General features: G+C 33.8%; 1 protein-coding gene across 1 annotated transcript in view; it reads left to right on the top strand.

Annotated features, from left to right (window-relative positions):
* Positions 1-19,342, top strand: part of LOC111506663 (mitogen-activated protein kinase kinase kinase 7) — a 167,267-nt gene that overhangs the window by 8,479 nt on the left and 139,446 nt on the right. The window contains exons 4-6 of the mRNA XM_074175941.1: positions 6,021-6,260; positions 12,710-12,955; positions 16,470-16,542. Coding sequence (XP_074032042.1) covers positions 6,021-6,260; positions 12,710-12,955; positions 16,470-16,542 — 559 coding nt within the window. The remainder of the gene's footprint in view (positions 1-6,020; positions 6,261-12,709; positions 12,956-16,469; positions 16,543-19,342) is intronic.

Below are 19,342 nucleotides of genomic sequence, written 5' to 3'. Positions count from 1 at the left end.
ATCAGTTGTCTAATTCTCATATTGCTCTGAAAACAAGATACACTTCAGTACTTTATTTGACCATTTTACATACTCTAGTATATTTATGGCAAGTCACAAATACAGAAACCCTTGTTCGGAGTTACAAAGATTAAATTCAAATTCAAATTTTTTATTTGGTTCATAACAAAGCTACAGCTTTAGAACATGTCACAAAATACCATCAAATTAACATATGCCAAAAGTAAAATATAAAATCTTCAGAAGATACAGTGCAATAAAAATAATAATACAGTACATACATACAATCGTGAAAGGCATCTTTGCTCTATGGTCCCGGGAGTGAATGGAAAAAGTCATTAATACCCTATAGGGGATTTTCCGTAAGTAATGTCTTTAAATGTTTTTTGAATTTACTATAGTTCAGAGAACGTACTGTAAGAGGTAGGGCATTGTACATTTTAATATCAATAGTATCGTCCATTCTTTGTAACCAGGTTTGAGGTAAAATCAAATTATCTTTATTTCTAGTATTGTGACCGTGTATATCGGACACAACAGAGTAACTATTAATGTTTTGTTTGACATATAGTAACTTTACAAAAATTATCAGAGAGTAAAGTGTCATTATTCTCAACGTTTTAAAGATTGGTTTGTAGGAGTCTTCAAAATTAGCTCCTATGATACATCTTACAGCCCTCTTCTGAATGACGAATATAGCATTTAAATGAAACTGTGTTGCCGAGCTCCAGACAGACAAGCCATATCTAATAATGGATTTGAACAGTGCATAATAAGTAGTTATTGCAGCGGATTGGTTAATAAGTTGTTTAACTTTTCTTATAGCAAATACTGCACTATTTAGTCTATTACAAATTGTATATATATATATATATATATATATATATATATATATATATATATATATATATATATATATATATATATATATATATATATATATATATATATATGTATATATGTATATATGTATATATGTATATATGTATATATGTATATATATATATATATATATATATATATATATATATGTATATATGTATATATGTATATATGTATATATGTATATATGTATATATGTATATATATATATATATATATATATATATATATATATATATATATATATATATGTATGTATGTATATATATGATGTGTTGTTCTTCCGGGTGTTCATCCGTTGTGTACTATTCGATAGTCGACGTTTCGCCATCATCTCAGATGGCATTATCAAGACGAGTTACTGCTTCGCTTCGCTGCTCGTCTTGATAATGCCATCTGAGATGATGGCGAAACGTCGACTATCGAATAGTACACAACGGATGAACACCCGGAAGAACAACACATCATATTCTACCATCCGTGAAAACCTACATTGTAATATATATATATATATATATATATATATATATATATATATATATATATATATATATATATATATATATATATATATATATATGATGAGCTGTTTTCTCGGGTTTCGCTCCGTGTTCTGTGACATCACCAGACATCACCAGAAGATGGCAAATGAGACTTTGCCGAAACGTTGTGAAAATAATCCTTATGGGGAGAAAATACACAGAACACGGAGCGAAACCCGAGAAAACAGCTCATCATACTTTATCCGTGAGAATCTTCGAGTTAACATATATATATATATATATATATATATATATATATATATATATATATATAAAATGTATGTTCCATAATAGCCTGACATCTATATTTACACCCAGAAATTTAGTGTGCAACATGTCTAGGTCGTTTTCTACATTGTAGAATAGCCTGGATTCGAAAATGAGACTTTTGGTTTTTTTTTTTCATTGAGTATGAGCTTGTTTGTCAAGAACCAGGTTTTTGCTTGTTCCATAACTTCCCCAAGTATTGTAGCCGGACGCTCCCCTTTATTGATACTGATGCCAAATGTGGTGTCATCAGCATATATAATTGATATTTGAGGAGAACATATTTGGCAAATCGTTTATATAAATAATAAAGAGAAGGGGGCCCAATATTGATCCTTGAGGAACTCCCCTACTTATTATCTGAGGAGTGCTTCTCTGATTCCAATACAAATTACTTGAAATTGATTGGACAAGTAGGATTTGATTAGTTTCAGTGCCACTCCTCTTATTCCTTAGTACTCCATTTTCCTCAGTAGTATGTCATGATCTACACAATCAAAAGCTGCACTTAGGTCTGTGAAGATTCCCAAAAATTTTTCGTTTCTTTCAAAACTAGCTTTTATAGCACGAGTTAATGACTTGATAGCATCCAAAGTGGACATATTTTTCCTAAAACCATACTGCTGAGGACTCAGGATTTTGTTCTTATCGAAGTAATCAACTAGTTGATTAAGTATAAAGAATAGTTTCAAATATTTTTGAAAAGCAAGGCAATCATCTACAAAAAAAATCAATAAACTAAGATTTAATGAGATCTTTCACAAGACCCTGCCACGTCAATATATTCCTCAATGTTATATAAACAGTGTTTTAGAAAAAACTTTTTAATAGTAGATTTTAATTTTGTGAGGCTAAGTGACTTCAGAGATAAGTGAAGATGATTATACAAATGTAAGTTTAGTGAATTTCTCTTGCTAATTCTTAATTTCTGTCTGGGCAGATTCAATAAACTTGCGGATCTCATTCCACATTCATAAATATCACAATGTTTGTTAAATTTATCAAAGTTTTCATGAATCTCTCTCTTGTGGCATCTGAAAACACTTATGGAGTTACCTGAATGACCCCAAATCATAATAGGTTCTTTTGAACGTCATCAAGCTGACAACATTATTTAATCGTCTCAGTATATACTGTAGTTTTTCAGATATGTATTACCTAACAACATATATCTGAAAGAGTGTAAAAAGCTAAAGTCCACCACGCATTCTGTATTTATCTTAAAGGTAAATAGAAGCACCCACATTTTTAATGAACGTCAAATTGATATTGACATTTGTCTGTGTTCTATAGGGTTAGGTTAGGTCCAAAGTGAGTGGGGTCTATTCGACCCTCCACCGCAACCTGTAAAGGTGCATTGTGGGTCTCACCTATTCACACTCGACCAAATAAACCCAGCTGCTTAACGCAGTTGATTAGTTTGTATGGTGAGTGGTCTTTCAGGTCAGATGGTAAGATAGTGATTCGGTCCCCAGCGGGGACGGAAAAGTATATGCTCTGCTGTTTCATCATTAATGAGATAGTCAGATAGTCAAGGTGCAAGATTTCCACCTTAATACCCGCGACAACCTTCCCATATGATGGTTTTTGCACGTCAGTTACACCTGACGATGCCTTGGGTTCAACCGTGTAGGGCTTTTTCGCCTCTGGTTTTGGTGAATCATCACTTGAGCGCAAACGTTTGCTAACCTGCTCATGGGGGGTTTGTTCCTCCACCTGAGACAGATTCTGCGTACGCCTCTCAAGAATTTGATTCAAGGCGGTTTTATAAGGTACCCCGCTCTTGGGAAGCTGATCAACAACTTTTTTTTTTTAGGTTCAGTTATTGGATCAGGAGTTGGGGAGATGAGAAGCTCTCGTTTCTGAACTACATTTACAGGGAGGTCAGTCGGTGTCGTAAACTCGACATCCATCTCCTCTGTAGACTCATTCCTGATCTAAATTTACAGGGAGGTCAGTTAGAGTCATAAGCTCGACACCCATGTTTTCTATAGACTCAGTCAGAAAGAATTTTTAAGTTTATTCTGTCCATAAAAGTCCCACGAGTAGCTAGGGAAAGACGGTCAATCACGGCAGAGCCACAAGTGATTCTGTCATTCCCGTATTCAGCGGGGCTACGTGAAAGCAGGCATCCGATGGCCGGTTTGCTCAACTCCCACATCCCAAGCGAATGCACTCGCCAAAAATAGCATGAACAGTGGTTCAGGCAGTGAAAAATGAACTATGACAGCCAACCCGTCTCTATAGGGTTAGGTACCATTTTAAATTCTTGCTTGTTGCGATATGTTGGCATTTTTATGTGGTTGAAATAAAGAAGAGAACTCTGTGTTTTAGTTATGTGGGTGAAAAAAGCCTTTTGGTTTTCTTCTTCTTCAGCTTTGTATAAAACGGAGAACTGAATAGTTCCGTATGAAAAGTTTCTGTGTAATATAAGCCTTTGAAGACTCCTTCACAAAAATAATGTCTTCCAAAGAATATTATGATATGCTTCTAGCATAGTATAAAGATAAATTATCTTTATCTATATACTTCCAGAAATCTGATCTCATACATATTTCATTACATTTTGTTTAAATTTTGTGTAAAATTGGATTTTTCAAAGTTGGATCCTTCTATTTGATCACAATATTATTTTTGATAAAGTTTTTTATTCAAAATGAAAATTGTATAGTTCTATTCAATACAGCAGTTTAATATACTACTAAGAATGACCTCTCACTTTTGAGTTATATAACATATTTTATTAAAGAACTCAGGAGTGACAGGTCATTCTTTGAAAATTATTTTCAATTTTGAAATCAGTATAGCAATGATTGCAAAAGTGATGGAACAGTTTCAACTTTTTGTGTTCCATATGGTTCGGTTTTGGCTCCACGTTTCTATTAACCCTGTGTTGATGAAGTTGAAAATATAGATTTGATGGATGATCACTTCTCATTTGCAGGTGATCTTGTACTCCTATTTCATTCAGAAAAAAATAAAAATTCGTGGTTGAATGACCTCATTTTAACAATCAACTTAGAAAAGATAGTTTATATAATCTTCAAATGAAAAATGTGAACAACATTGAAGTGAATATTAATAAAGAATACAAATTAATTAACCAAGTTGAAAAATCATAAGTATTTTAGCACAATAATTGACAAGAATCCAAATTTTGAAAGTCATGTAAATAAAATTGAAGATTCAATTATATCACTTGTGAGAGCAGTCAGAACAATTAATTTCACAGATACTCATATGCAAATTTTAATTTGTAATGACAATTTTCTACCTCGAATTAGATATCTTATCACAATTTTATCATCCTGTACTAAAAGACAAGAAAAAATAATTCACCGTTTAATGAAAAAAGGTATAAAGGTTTTTTATCGACCTTTTTTGGGTAATTATTACCTTCCACAATCTGAAAAAATATAAAAATTATAATGGAGAACTTTATACAAGTGTAGAAGGGCAAACTTTTTAGTTTACCCCGATAAGTTACTGCGTAAAAATCAAAGTATTTTTCACAAAGAAAAATCTTCTATTTAACACTAACTTGTATTTAACAATTTCGCCTATCAAAAAAAATATTAAGAAATAATACTTATCTTTTACGTTTCGGAGGCCAAAATCTGCCCCCGTCTTCAGAAATGGATAAAAAATTCGAATATATTCGTAGTTATTCCTTTTTTGATAGCTTATTTCTTTACTTCTTCGACAGATGTATGACACTTGTATAAAGTTCTCCATTATAATTTTTATATTTTTTCAGATTGTGGAAGGTAACAATTACCCAAAAAAGGTCGATAAAAAAACTGATTTTTTCCTCCACAAAAAGTGACTTTCGTTGAATATGGTATAAAGGTCTTATTTGAAAAACTAGGATACTTCATTGCATCTTCGAAATTTGACAAAATTGCTGAATAGCCGCAAAAATAAAAAAATCTAAAACAGTTCATATATTTTCTAAGAATTTTTTTGAGGGTAATCAAATTGTAAGTAAATATTTTCGTATTATGTAGAAGTTACTTATTTTTTCTTAATAATTTTTGTTAACTTCCATATATCAGAATATGAAAGTTTCGTATAAAATAAATGAATAGAATGAAAGAATATTGTGTACTTTCTTATTAGAATCTTTTTTATTAAAGAAGTTAACCGTTGTTTTTTTAATTCATTTTGAGGTTGTTTTGAATATCTTATGGTTTACTTAAGTTTACATAACTCTCTTCGATATCAAAATTGTAGTTAGTTTTAAACTTCAAGAGAAAATGTAAATGAAACTTTTTAGAAACGTTGGATGTTCTTTGAAACCCTAACACTGATTCACTGGTATTTTTTCAGGTTTTCTCATCCTCCCATTACACAGAAAAATGTGATGTTTTCAGCTGGGGCATAATTTTATGGGAGGTCACCTCCCGAAAGAAACCATTTTACAACCAAGGAGGTACAGCATTCAGCATCATGTGGGCCGTACATAAAGGTAAAAGACCTCCTTTGTTGAGAAATTGTCCACAACCTATTGAAAATTTGATGACTTCTTGCTGGGACCACGATCCATCAAAGAGGCCTAGTATGGATGAGGTATGTATTATGATTACTTCAATTTTTCTCCTTTCACAATTTGAAAAACAAACAAAGCTAAATCAATAGAGAATTTGCTGGAGTGTGATGAAGGGCAAACTGAAAAGTTCAACCTGAAAAGTTATTGTGTAATATAAATCACTGAAGAGTTCAATTAGTCAGTAGTAACTTGTCTTATTCATAAATTTTGCCTACAAATTGGAAAAAATCAATCGAAAACATTAAATTTCTATACTTAGCTTTCTGTAGTGATCGAGATTTTTGCCGTTTTCAAAAACCAAAATTCATTTCGAATTCCTCGTCTCAAATTGTAAAAAGCTTTGATTCTCTAATTTTTTAACGAGTTTCTCCTGTGAGGATTTTTGTTTCGCTCCATATTATAGCGGGATCACCAGATGATTTTAGAATATGCTCCGTTATTCCCGATCCTGTTACCTGTCTTCTCCTTATATATTCATGATGTTCATTTTTTCTCAAATCTAGGGCTCTTTAGGTTTGACCTATATAACTTTTTTTTGACATAAACAAGGTATATTTCAAATACAATTTTTCATTTTTTTAACCGTAGTTTCGGGAATTGTTTATGTCAAAAGAGATCTCAATATGTTGGTAGTTGTTCTTACATTATATCTATAACCGATACCTCTCAATTTCTCACACAAACCGAGAAAATAAGGTATGACAGTAGTTAAGATGTATATGTATTGCTGTTAGGCTTGTGATGATTGTGGAATCTGTATATGTTGTGTATTGCTTTTATCCACTTCATTGAGAGGTCTTCCCACAAACTGCTCCGGATATGCGTTTTGCTCCAAAACCATTAATGATAGTTATTTCCTCTTTTCAGATTATTACCTGAACTGCAAACTGTCTTTAGCCTATCACACAAACATCTAAACTATATCCATCCTACAAACAAAGTAACCCAAACAAAGATAGATGATTTATCAAAGCATGATCACGGCGCACATTTGCATCTATTGGGTGAAGAAATAAACAAGTCTCCTTATGCTGGCCAATCAGATTTAACTGCAATCGGCTGGCGGAATTCATGTTACAGTGTCGGAGTCATGATTTGCGTTTTAACATGTGTGGTGTGTACAAATACGGTATTTCAAAGTTTGAAATTATACGGCTGAAGAAACTGCTTATTTGTTGGGAAAGAAAGTTTTTGGCTTTCTACTACTCCTCTTGATACAAAAAAAAAATGTGGGAATCTTCCAAAGAAAAGAAAGAAGTAATCAATTTGAAAATAAGTAACTATACATGGATGTCTAGATCATGCAAAGATCACAAACTGGAAGAAAGCCCTCCTAAAACAGCTACTTTCATATAAACATATAAACTTTTAAATGAACCCTGAATTATACAGAAGATAGTTTTCTTTGCTCAGTTTGTTTTCCAAACATTCGTTATGGAATGAAATTCAGATATCATTCACAGGAGTTCTACTTTAAATGAATGGTAACAAATTGCACTTACATGGAACACTGTCATCCTCACTGGTATACATCAATGTTTCGCCATAAGACACTTGGGGCTCTTCAGTACCAAATTGGATAACATAGAAAATACACACAATTCATTCGTGAATTACGATTTTTAATGCCACGGAATAAGTTTGATCTAATCATGTCTAAAAAAGTTTCCTATACCCAGCCGCATATCATAAAAAAAATTGGTCGTTGCTTAGTCCAACTCTGTACAAGCAGCCTTGTCTGGGAGGTCCGGTGCTTAGAGGGACAGAGTATAACTATATCTTTTTTTGACGCTAGCATAATGATAAGATTTACAGTGGAGATATCTAATAGTTTATTTTTCTTGCGATAAACAAAAGTGTTTATTAATTTTGGTTGCCATCAGTTATTTAATATTGGAAAAATTTCAATTGGACAATGAAGTCTGGAAATAAATGTTGAAAAATTAGTCATTTAATGTATGTAGACAATAGGTTAATTAAGTATTTTGTTATATAAATTTGAATAATATCTAAAATACATAAGCCTGCAATGGGTTTCAAAATGGGTTTTTTTCTTACTAACTATTTTTCTTATGCACATGCTGTCGCAGCCAAAAATTCGAGGGGTTATATTTATTAGTAACATAAGGGTGGTTTCATACCAGTCTCAAGGTTCAACAAGTCTTAAGTATTCAATTTTTTTATTTGTTACTACTGAAAGCTTACAACTTATGCACATAGTTATAAGATAGTTTTAATTGAAGGGATATATTTTTAGTTGAGATTGATTTTTGGGAAAGAAAGATAGTATTTATAAAATAATATTCCCACTGGAAATTAATAATTAGCTGCTTAAGATTTCATACGACTCTCAATATATGGTTTAAGACACTGAGCCAAGTAAATTGTTACGTCTAGATTATTATGAACACAAATATTATTAGAAAATATTATTATTACTACAATAAATATCAACAACGAAGTGGTAAGAAGCAATCAGTAAATACTTGGGGGTTAACATTGACCAAAAAATCAACTTGAACAGCCATACAAAAATGAAATGAAAGAAATGCATCATCTGAGGAAAACATTTTCGGAGTCTGACATTTAAAAAAAGAGGAATCAACAGTTAAACTGCAAATAATATATATGAAATGATCTGCCTCCCACTTTTCCTAAATAATCTCCAAAAAGCTGAAACATTTACACTAAGGAGTATTACCAAAATATGTAACTCTCAGAACATACTACACAATCCCTCAAACGCACTGCTGTATGAAACTACAAAAATGAAATCTATAAAGGAGAGACTGCCGTAGAAAACCGCTTTGCAAAAAACGAAACTAACATGGAGACCCTGCAGAGACATTTTGTAGGGAAAGAGCTGAAGGACCACCAACCAAATTTAAATAAGTACCCGGAAAAAACTCTTTGGGAAAACATCAAATCTATTATAGTCTGTTTTCCTTTTTTTTCCACAAATCTAATGTATCTCAATTCTATTATGTAAACATATGTAAAAATCGCTGTAAATATTTGTATTATTATTATTAATCACCCATCATGTTAGATATACTATTTTACTAAATAACCAACCTCAGTTTAATAATATGAAAGAAGAATTGAAAATACCAATTTCTACGTTTTGTGTATCTTTTTGTGAAAACTTGAGAAGTGCGATTTAGCACCCTTTTCTTCCTTAAAGAGAACATACACTTCTCCGCTCACTAGGGATTTTGATGAAATTGGTGGTACACAAATTGAATCAAATCGAATCAAAATATGCTTTATTACCCAAGATCTGAACATACATACCAATTACTCGATAGAACCTTGATAGAATTCGTCCACACTATAATAGGACCTCTCAACAACGAATTCTTTTACTTTCTTTCTGAATTCCTTTTCATTATACAGGGTGTAACTAAATAAGTGTAAAACATTTGAGGAGGTGATTCCTCATTGAAAAAAAGATAGGATCTTTCATATAAAGAAATTTCATTGCAGCATCTCTTGTTAAGATACATCCCCTTAAAGGGGGTACATAATATTTATATAACAATTTTTTTCACAAGCACTAAAAAGTTACAATATTAAAATTAACCTGACGTTTTGTACTACCAAAAAGACACTTAGCCAGAAATTTATTTGGTTTACCCCATGGTTGTAAGGGGTGGAAAACGCAACCCGTAAAAGTTATTTCCAATGTAACTTTTTGTCTTATTAATTGTTTACCATTTAAAAATTTATTTCTGATAGCCTGTTTCATTCTAAACAAAAAATGTCTCTTGGGTTTTTTGCCCAAAATAAACCAGATCTCAGCAAAAAATTATTTTATTCGCATTTATATCGTCATAAATGCGAAAATACGAAACTAATCTATCTAGTAGGTCGCTATTAGCGATAGTGACAATTAAATTGGTATGACGCTGTCAGTTTGTGAATTTTCGAAATTGAATTAATACTAATTGTGTGTTGTTGTTCTGTTCTCAATCTGTTACTTTAATAATTCACTTGTTATTAAAATGGCATACACAAATGAGGAAATGGCTGATATGCATTACGGTTACGGTATGTCGCAGGGGAATGGGTTAGAAGCTTCTAGAAGATATTCTGAAATGTATCCTCAACGACAGCATCCTTCACATAGAATATTTACTCGACTTCATCAACGATTACGAGAATATGGTTCATTCGACAAAAAAACGCAGGATTGTGGTCGCCATCGAGAAGTACGAACACCACAGCTTGAGGAAGCAGTACTTAATTTGATTAAAGAACAACCTACTACCAGTACTAGAAAGATTGCTTTTTTGCTAAATGTTGATCATATGACGGTATTTCGAATTTTAAAGGAACAACTCTTATACCCTTACCATCTGCAACAAGTATAGACCCTGTTACCGCGAGACTTTCTGAACCGTCTTAAATATTGCAATTGGATGCTGGAAATGATTAGAAGAAATTGTGACTTTCTGAAGACGATAGAACTCACAGAAGAATGTAGTTTTTCTCGGGACAAGATTATTAATTTTCATAATTACCACATATGGGCTATGAAAACCCTCACGCTATTGTCGAATCTAACCATCAAGAACAGTTTTCTCTTAACGTGTGGCTCCGAGTTATTGGGGATGATTCAATTGGGCCTCATTTTCTACCTCCTCGAATAAATGGTGAGGCATACGTTCAATTTTTAAGAGAAGTGCATCCAGTACTGCTGAGGAAGTTCCTTTGGGCGTCAGAAGGGATATGTTTTTATGCATGATGGGGCTCCCGCCCATTTTAGTCAAGTAGCACGTCAGCATTTAACTGAAACATATGCAAATCAGTGGATAGGTCGAGGAGGACCACATAAATAGCCCACTTGATCCCCGGATCTCAATCCTCTCGATTTCTCTATTTGGGGCCATTTTCAGCATTTGGTTTATCGTACTCCTGTTCGCGATGTAGAGGACTTAAGAAACCGCATCATTGATGCGTGCAGCTTAATCAGAGAGATTCCAGGAATATTTGAGCGAATACATGGCTCAATACGCCGAACCAAGTGTAATGTCTGAAAGTAGACATATTGAACATTTACTATGATTTTTACATATTGTGTGTTTTGTTATTAATAAATTAGTTTTGTTTATTACCCTTTCGTATTTTCGCATTCATGACGATGTATCTCTGTAGTTGTTCGTAAAATAATGTTTTGCTGCGAACTGGTTTATTTTGGGCAAAAAACCCAAAAGACTTTTTTTGTTTAGAATGAAACAGGCTATCGGAAATACATTTTTAAATGGTAAACAAATAATAAGACAAAAAGTTACATTGGAATTAAATTTTAGGGGTTGCGTTTTCCACCCCTTACAACCATTGGGTAAACCAAATAAATTACTAGCTAAGTGTCTTTTTGGTAGTACAAAATGTCAGGTTAATTTCAATATTGTAACTTTTTCATTGCTTGTGAAAAAAATTGTTGTACAAATTTCATGTACCCCCTTTAAGTAGCTGTATCTTAACAAGGGATGCTCCAATGAAGTTTCTTTATATGAAAGATCCTATCTTTTTTTCGATGAGGAATCACCTCCCTAAATGTTTTACACTTATTCAGTTACACCTTGTATATTCGCCCAAATAAAAAGACATACTATGTTTTTTTTTTGCTTCACAAATAATGGGCGGCATGAATGCCTGTACTAGCCTTGCATAAATATCTGATGTTTATTTTTTTGTAGAGGGAATACCATATTGAAACGAAATTGTGCCAATTTCCCCAGAAACAAATTCCATAACTTAAATAGGACTCAATTTGTGCAAAATAAACTGATCTTGTAATAGTAGTATCTAACTCTCTTGCAACAACTCTCACTGCATGACATCCTGCTGCTAGTCTTTCATATAAGTAGTCGACATGTGAATCAAATTTTAGATTTTCATCAATGAAAGAGCCCTAAAAATTTGTTTTTGTCCAGAGTATACTTTCTCTATGTTACATCTAAACGTGACCACATTTGTTTTGTCGATGTTGAATGATAAAAGATTGGAATCACACCACTCTTTCACCCTTCTTATGTCAACAATGATTTGATCAAGTAAATTTGAGGCGGTGTTGCTATGCCAGAGGATAGTGGTGTCTTCAGCAAAACAAATGAATTTACCACTTATGTCAACATGGACTAAGTCATTGGCATAAATGAGAAACAACATCGGTCCCAAAACGGAACCTTGTGGGATCCCACTGCCAATGAAACGTTCCTCTGATGAAATTCCATCTAATAGAACATTCTGCCGCCGATGATAAAGGTAGACACGAATTATATTATCAGAACTTATATATGTTTGGGATTAATGAGGTCTCGCTTTTCATCATGCAATCCCTAGCACGTTGTAGAATTACTACAACTAAAGTTTTGAATTTTAAATGACTAGTCGATCCTCACTCCATATTCATCAATCAAATTTGTTATAAACTCCTTAATTTTCTGAATCAAATTTGTTGCAGATTGTAGATAGAATGAAAGCAATATGTTCTCTACTACCTGGTAGCGATAAACCAATTCAACCTTCTAGTTACAATTGTGAAGAATATGACGGTTTGAAAGAAGAAGAAGAAGAGGAGGAGGAATATGATACAGAAGTTCAAGAAATTTTCAACAGTAATGTAAATACTAATGGAGATAACATTTTGAAAATTCTACCTCAACCCTCAAGTGAATTTCTCAAACCTCTTACTTTGGAATGTGATCAGGTAAATAATATTATAATTTTATTTACGGTTATCTGAAATAAAAATTTAACAGTATTCTGTAATTGAGATCAGAATTTAACTATAATAATTTTTGTTTGAAGGTGATTGACAATGTTTCATGATGAATTTCACTAGTTCGGGCTTCCATTGTCTACTATATAAAATGATTTGAAATCCCTGAAACAACACATTTCAGGTTTATTTTGGTTAATATAATTCTTATTTTCAGCTATAATAATTTTGGTAAAATTCAAGCTCATTCTTGAAACTTTGGCAAAATTGTGACCCTATTCTCGAAAATGTAATCAATTCCATCTTCAAACTTACACTTTTATTGGATTTCCTTCGAGAATTCCAACTTTACACTCAGAATTTAGTGACTTTTTTCAAAATCACTCACCCACCCCCCACCCTTCGTGATCAACCCAAAATTACAAAATAAAAATGCATATACCGCACTGTAATAATCAAAATTCTTGCGACTGTCAGATCATAGAACAAACCACATCTATAAAATACCTCGGAGTTATTTTAGATCAGCACCTAAAATGGATGAAACATATCAACTTTGGAGCAACAAGGCTCAGAGTAATTATGCACACTTTTTATGAACTAGGTGACATACTGTCAAAAAAAATCTTATAATACTCTATACCTCTCTTGTCGAATCTATAATGAAATATTCTGTTCCTCTTTGGGGTGCAAAAATGCTATTAGTGCATTACAAACTGCTCAAAACATTTTATATCTTTGAAAGAAAATAGACTATTTTCAACAAGAGAGTTATATCAAGAAACCAACATGTTAAATATTCATTCACTATACATTTATCATTGTCTAATAAGAATGTTCCATAAACGAGCAGATTTCGATTGAATTGAATTCTTTAGTAAAACGGTCACCCAGAATTCTTTTTTCTTTTATGGTCCAAAAATATTGAATGTCTTACCTTAAAATATAAAATATATAACATCCTTCAAACAATTCAAAAAAGAGGCGAAAAAGTATTGACTGAACCACTCTTGAAGTTTTCTATAGATCAAATGATGTTTGTACTTATTTTTTAACACGCTTTTATTACCTTCATCTGTATGTATGTATGTATGTATGTTTGTTTGTTTGTAACTCTCAAGCTCCGGATCTGTATTTAACAGAATTTGAATTTGACATTATTGCTTGATCTATTCGCGGGCAGATGGCGCTGTACGTAACCTCATCGATATAATTCAAAATCACTTTACATGTATTTCTTCATTTAAAAAAAGGATTTTTTATTAACACGCGTGCCTGCTGCCTTATTTGTAACGCTCATTTGCGCGCCAGCTGCCTTGGGCTTGGTAGCTGATTTTCAGGCTCCCTTTCCGGAATCGGAAAATATCAATGGTCATTTTTCTAAACAATATACGGCTGATTGATCCCAAAGTTCATATAAAATGAATATAGTTCAAAAAGACTAAAAAAACATCGACAACAAGACAAGAACATCGAAGTTAAAAGTTGAAAATGTTTTTTTTTAAATAAGCTTAAAACAATATTGAACGAAAAATACTAGTATTATTGAAGTATTATTATCACATGACACAAAGCGTAGGCGCTTTGTGTCATATGATTTTTTTGCTTGTATCTTTTTGGCAACACTGTTTTTGATAGATCACGTGTGGATCGTATCTTGTGTCATTGTCAAGCTTGTTCAGTTTAGTCTATAATTTAACCATGAATCGACTTACGAATGAACAACGCTTGCAAATTATTGAATTTTATTATCAATATTCATGCTCGGTGAAGAAAGTGCATCGTGCACTTCTTCCATTTTATGGGCAGTTTCGTCGGCCTACTGAGGGAGAAAATATTGCGGCTGTATCTGCCAGTGTTCGTGATGACCGTGAAATATCGATTCGTCGCCGTTCGCAGCAATTGGGCCTTCGTTACTCCACCACATGGATAATTTTGCAAAAGGATTTGAGTGTAAAACCTGATAAGATACAGCTAGTGCAAGAATCGAAGCCACACGACCTCCCACAACGTCCAACATTTGGTGAATGGGCGCTGGCAAAGTTGGAGGAAGATCCACATTTTTATCGAAAAATTGTGTTCAGCGACGAGGCTCATTTCTGGTTGAATGGATACGTTAACAAGCAAAATTACCGCATCTGGAGTGAAGACCAGCCACAAGCATTGCAAGAGCTACCGAAGCATCCCGAAAAAGTCACTGTTTGGTGTGGATTATGGGTCGGTGGCATCATCGGGCCGTTCTTCTTCAAAGATGACAATGGCCGGAACGTTACTGTGAATGACGAGCGGTACCGTTTGATGAGTGACAACTTTTTGTTGCCCAAAGTGGAAGAATTGGACATGCCTGACATGTGATTTCAACAAGACGGTGCCACATGTTACACGGCACGCGAAACAATGGCCCAATTAAGAGCCGCCTTCGGTGAACAGTTTATCTCACGTTTGGGACCCGTCAATTGGCCGCCTAGATCGTGCGATTTAACGCCTTTGGATTATTTCTTGTGGGGTCATGTTAAGGCTCATGTCTACAGGGATAAACCAGCAACGACTGACGCTCTGGAAGCCAATATTGAAGCATTTATACGTGAAATACTGGTCAATATGTTAGAGAGAGTGTGCCAAAATTGGACCTTGCGCATGGGCCCTCTAAAGCGGAACCGCGGATAATATTTGCATGAAATCATCTTCAAACATTAAATTATATTGATCGTTCTGTCGATTCCAATAAAAATTTCATCAATTTTCAAATTTTTTTGTGTTGTTTTGAAAATCAAATCCTATACCTCTTAGAAAATCACCCGTTACTAGTTTTTTCGTTCGTTATTTTAACTTTTTAGTTCGATGTTCTTTAAAAGCATGTTTTCAATTTTTTTAAACTATATTTATTCATTCTTTTGTTTTGTTTCTTATTGTTTCATTTTTTATTTCATCTCCATATATAGTGTAATAATGTTTATTATACAAGCTGTAAATTTTGTTTTTAAACACAGTAATTGCAAAGGCTGCTTCTCAAAAGCTTGGAACACTGTTCCGAACCAGAAAACTGTATACACCTTAACAACTTCTGATGCTTTATAAAGCTCAGATCAAACCTTCTTTGGAGTATTGTTCTCATATATGAAGCTCCACCCCTAAGCATATCCTGATGCTGCTGGATTTCATCCAGAAAAGAGCCATCCGCCTGATTGGAGACGTGAAGATCACTTTCAATCTTGATAGTCTGGAACATTGAAGAAAGGTTGGAGATTTGTCTCTCTTTTATGGATACTTTCACGGGAGTTGTTCAAGTGACTTGATTCCACCAAGATCGGTACATATCAGAACTTAAAAAAGTGTAAAGTCCCAGATAGTGAGAGATTTCAACATGTGACCAAATGAGTATGATCAGTGAATAAATGTAAATATATATTGAAGGATCCGAAACTATTTCATTTATATGAGTTGTTAAATTAACTAGATAAAATGCTGTCCATTCGATTATATAACTTTCTCATTGTTACAGGGAGCTTTGGATCTTGAACAAAGCTATGATATGCAAACAATGGCTGGTTTCGACAAAGCAGTTCCTAAAAACGGTAAGTTCTTAAGAATGCCTTTCATTTGCAACTGTGAAATACAAAAATAATGCATCAAGATGTGAGTTTCAGAGATAAGATTTCTCATAAAATAATTATGATAATGAGAGATGAAATTTATTCATGTAAAGGACAAGGCATGAGTAAACATAATTTTCTTACTGTTTGTCTTTCACGAATTCAACTGAGACATATTGAGATGAAATAAAGATTTATCCTAATATTGAAATGACGAGACACCACATGAGAAAACATCAGTTTGATTTTCAGTTTCAATTATTTCTGGATATAGGTAGCTATTATCAAATCTACTCCATCATCACTACAACTCCATCTATGTATTGATAATGTCGCCAAGTTGTAACCCGTTCAGTTCAAATCCATAGAGATCACTTCATTCCTGTGGCAACGCGAGGATAAGCCAATGCATGGGGTTCTCTTCAAAACCATTGAAGACCTTGACTTATCAATGCAGCTTCAGAACGGTGATCAGGACGGTGTCTTTAGTCTACTGCAGTCGCGTAATGTTTATATCGGTTCCTGAAACCACATGCAGAACCTTCCGCGAGGCGTTCCAGACCCTTATGCACTTGCCGTTGACATGTCCAGCATTTGCCTGTCAACCTGCAGCCAACCTGTCTCTAAAAACGCTTTATTACCATCTACGGGCCTTTTTAGGGCATTGATGAGACAGCAGTGTTACCTTATGTTCCAGGGAATATTGAATCTTTTGTGGGTAATGAGAAGTGCCGAATTTATTGAAACTATCCATTTCTCATTTTCTTTGCCTATCAGAGTAAGACAATATTCGTCTTGGAGCTTTTAACTCTTGTTGAGGCGATTACCATCCAAAAAGAGAGAGAAACTAATGAAATATTGAGATATTTTCTTTGAGACTTCAGACTCTATCCAGGTAACTTTGATAATATGGTTTTAGTGATTGTTGGAGTCCTTGGAATAATAATGCCCTCTCGAATCTCAAAGTCATGCCAACTTGCGCAGTAAAACAGAAATTTTGGAAACACAAAATCAGAAGGCTGTCTTCTTGGCTCATTGTGTCTACTCAGGACACATGATTCTCGGTCCCAATACTCACCTATCTCTTGGCGTGGGAGTGGTGATTTGTTGATGATGCTGGCATGCCCTTCGAATATATCGGTGCTTCAAGGACATGGTCTGACCAGTGCAACCTTGAAGTTTAATGACAATAATAATAATTATTATTATTTTGTGTCATAGGCATCGACTACATTGGTCATTAGACTCGTGACCTGGGTAGGCAATGTTGATAACTCCCCGAGCCACCTAGGGAGCATAATGGCTATTCGAAGTCCGTCAGCCATGTAACATGGCAGAATAATCCCAGCTTCAACTAGATACATTATCTCAAGAAAAATATCTGGTCGAGGTTAATTATTATCATTAACTTTTTTTTTCTTATTAGTCAGTGGGCTATGCTTGAAGACTGGCAGTAAACAAATCTAAAGAAATGAACTTTAAACGTTCAAGCCAGTCTCGGATATCCCAACTTAGGAAGAGGAATGAAATACTCTGAAAGAATTCCGATTTTCAATTATGGAATATTATTGATAATGGCCACTATCTTGCACAGACGAGTGGCTAATGAGCCCGAAACCGGTCTGCAAGTGTGTCCGTTCCAAAATTGAAGGTCGTCTCTTTCAATTGTATTGCCAATTGCATTAGTAGGAAAATTTTCTGTGAAGATTCCTGCACTGACGCCTGTCGGATATAATCCAACGCCCTTCGTGGTATTAGCCAGGGGAGTAGTTGCTTTCTGATAGGCGTCAGTCCATTCAACCTTCTGTGTAGGTATATCCGAGACTGGCTTGAATATTTAAAGTTCATTTCTTTAGATTTATTAACTTTTTTAGTGCAGCATAAAACTTGTATTTTCAATTGTTGCATTATAAATAGGCGAGTTCTTAAATGTTATAATCTTGTTACTTGATTCTTGACTGTTAAATAATAATCAACCGATATATTAGTTTCAAAAGATAGCAGGTTTTTTCTAACATACTATTTATAAATTGTGTAGCACCAGTTACGAAACAGATTAAATATCTTAAAGACACATTTGCTGAGAATAAAATGTAAAGACAGGTAGATTTTTAATTCAAGGGGGACATCCTTCTATCATAACCTCAACTGTCATACCTTTTCCCCCGCCCCTAGATGGGTTACGGTACCTCCCTTTTCAAATTCTAAGACACAACTCAAAACTAACATAACCGTCAACGACGTCTGCCTGTCCGTGTTCGGGTCGCATTCTTGGCAATAGCGCTTCATTGCTTAGACTATCTCTCTACCCCTGCGCATCTTCCCCGTCGTCTCACAGTAGACGCGACGCGTAATGGCTTACTGCACTGCATCAAGTTAATCTTATCGTGATAACTTTTAAATGATTCATCCAAACTACTTAGTGTTAAAGAGAAAGTTTATTAAATACTTAATAGGACAATAATATCAATTTTTATAAGATATTGACAGATTTTCTCAAATGTGTATGTAAAAAAGTTTCCAATTTAATTGTATTTATGGCTTAGTATTTTGCATTTAGTAGTTACCATATAAGAGGTAGATATATGCTATTGCGGACTTTTATTTAGAATTATTCAAGATAAACAATCTTACAGTACATTATCTGCATGTAACTCCAACTGGCTGCACATGCTACTGGCTGCACCAAGATAGCTCTCAGGGAGCAAGAATATATAACCAAAATTACACAAAACTTTTGTAAATTGTAGACTATATGTTATTAAGCTGTATTTATGTGAAG

This window comes from Leptinotarsa decemlineata, unplaced genomic scaffold (genome assembly GCF_025532065.1).
Source record: "Leptinotarsa decemlineata unplaced genomic scaffold, Ldec_3_MD MMD2_tig00001393_RagTag_RagTag, whole genome shotgun sequence".
NCBI lineage: Eukaryota > Metazoa > Arthropoda > Insecta > Coleoptera > Chrysomelidae > Leptinotarsa > Leptinotarsa decemlineata.
Note: the sequence above shows the minus strand (reverse complement) of the source record. Positions and strands in the feature narration are given on the sequence as shown.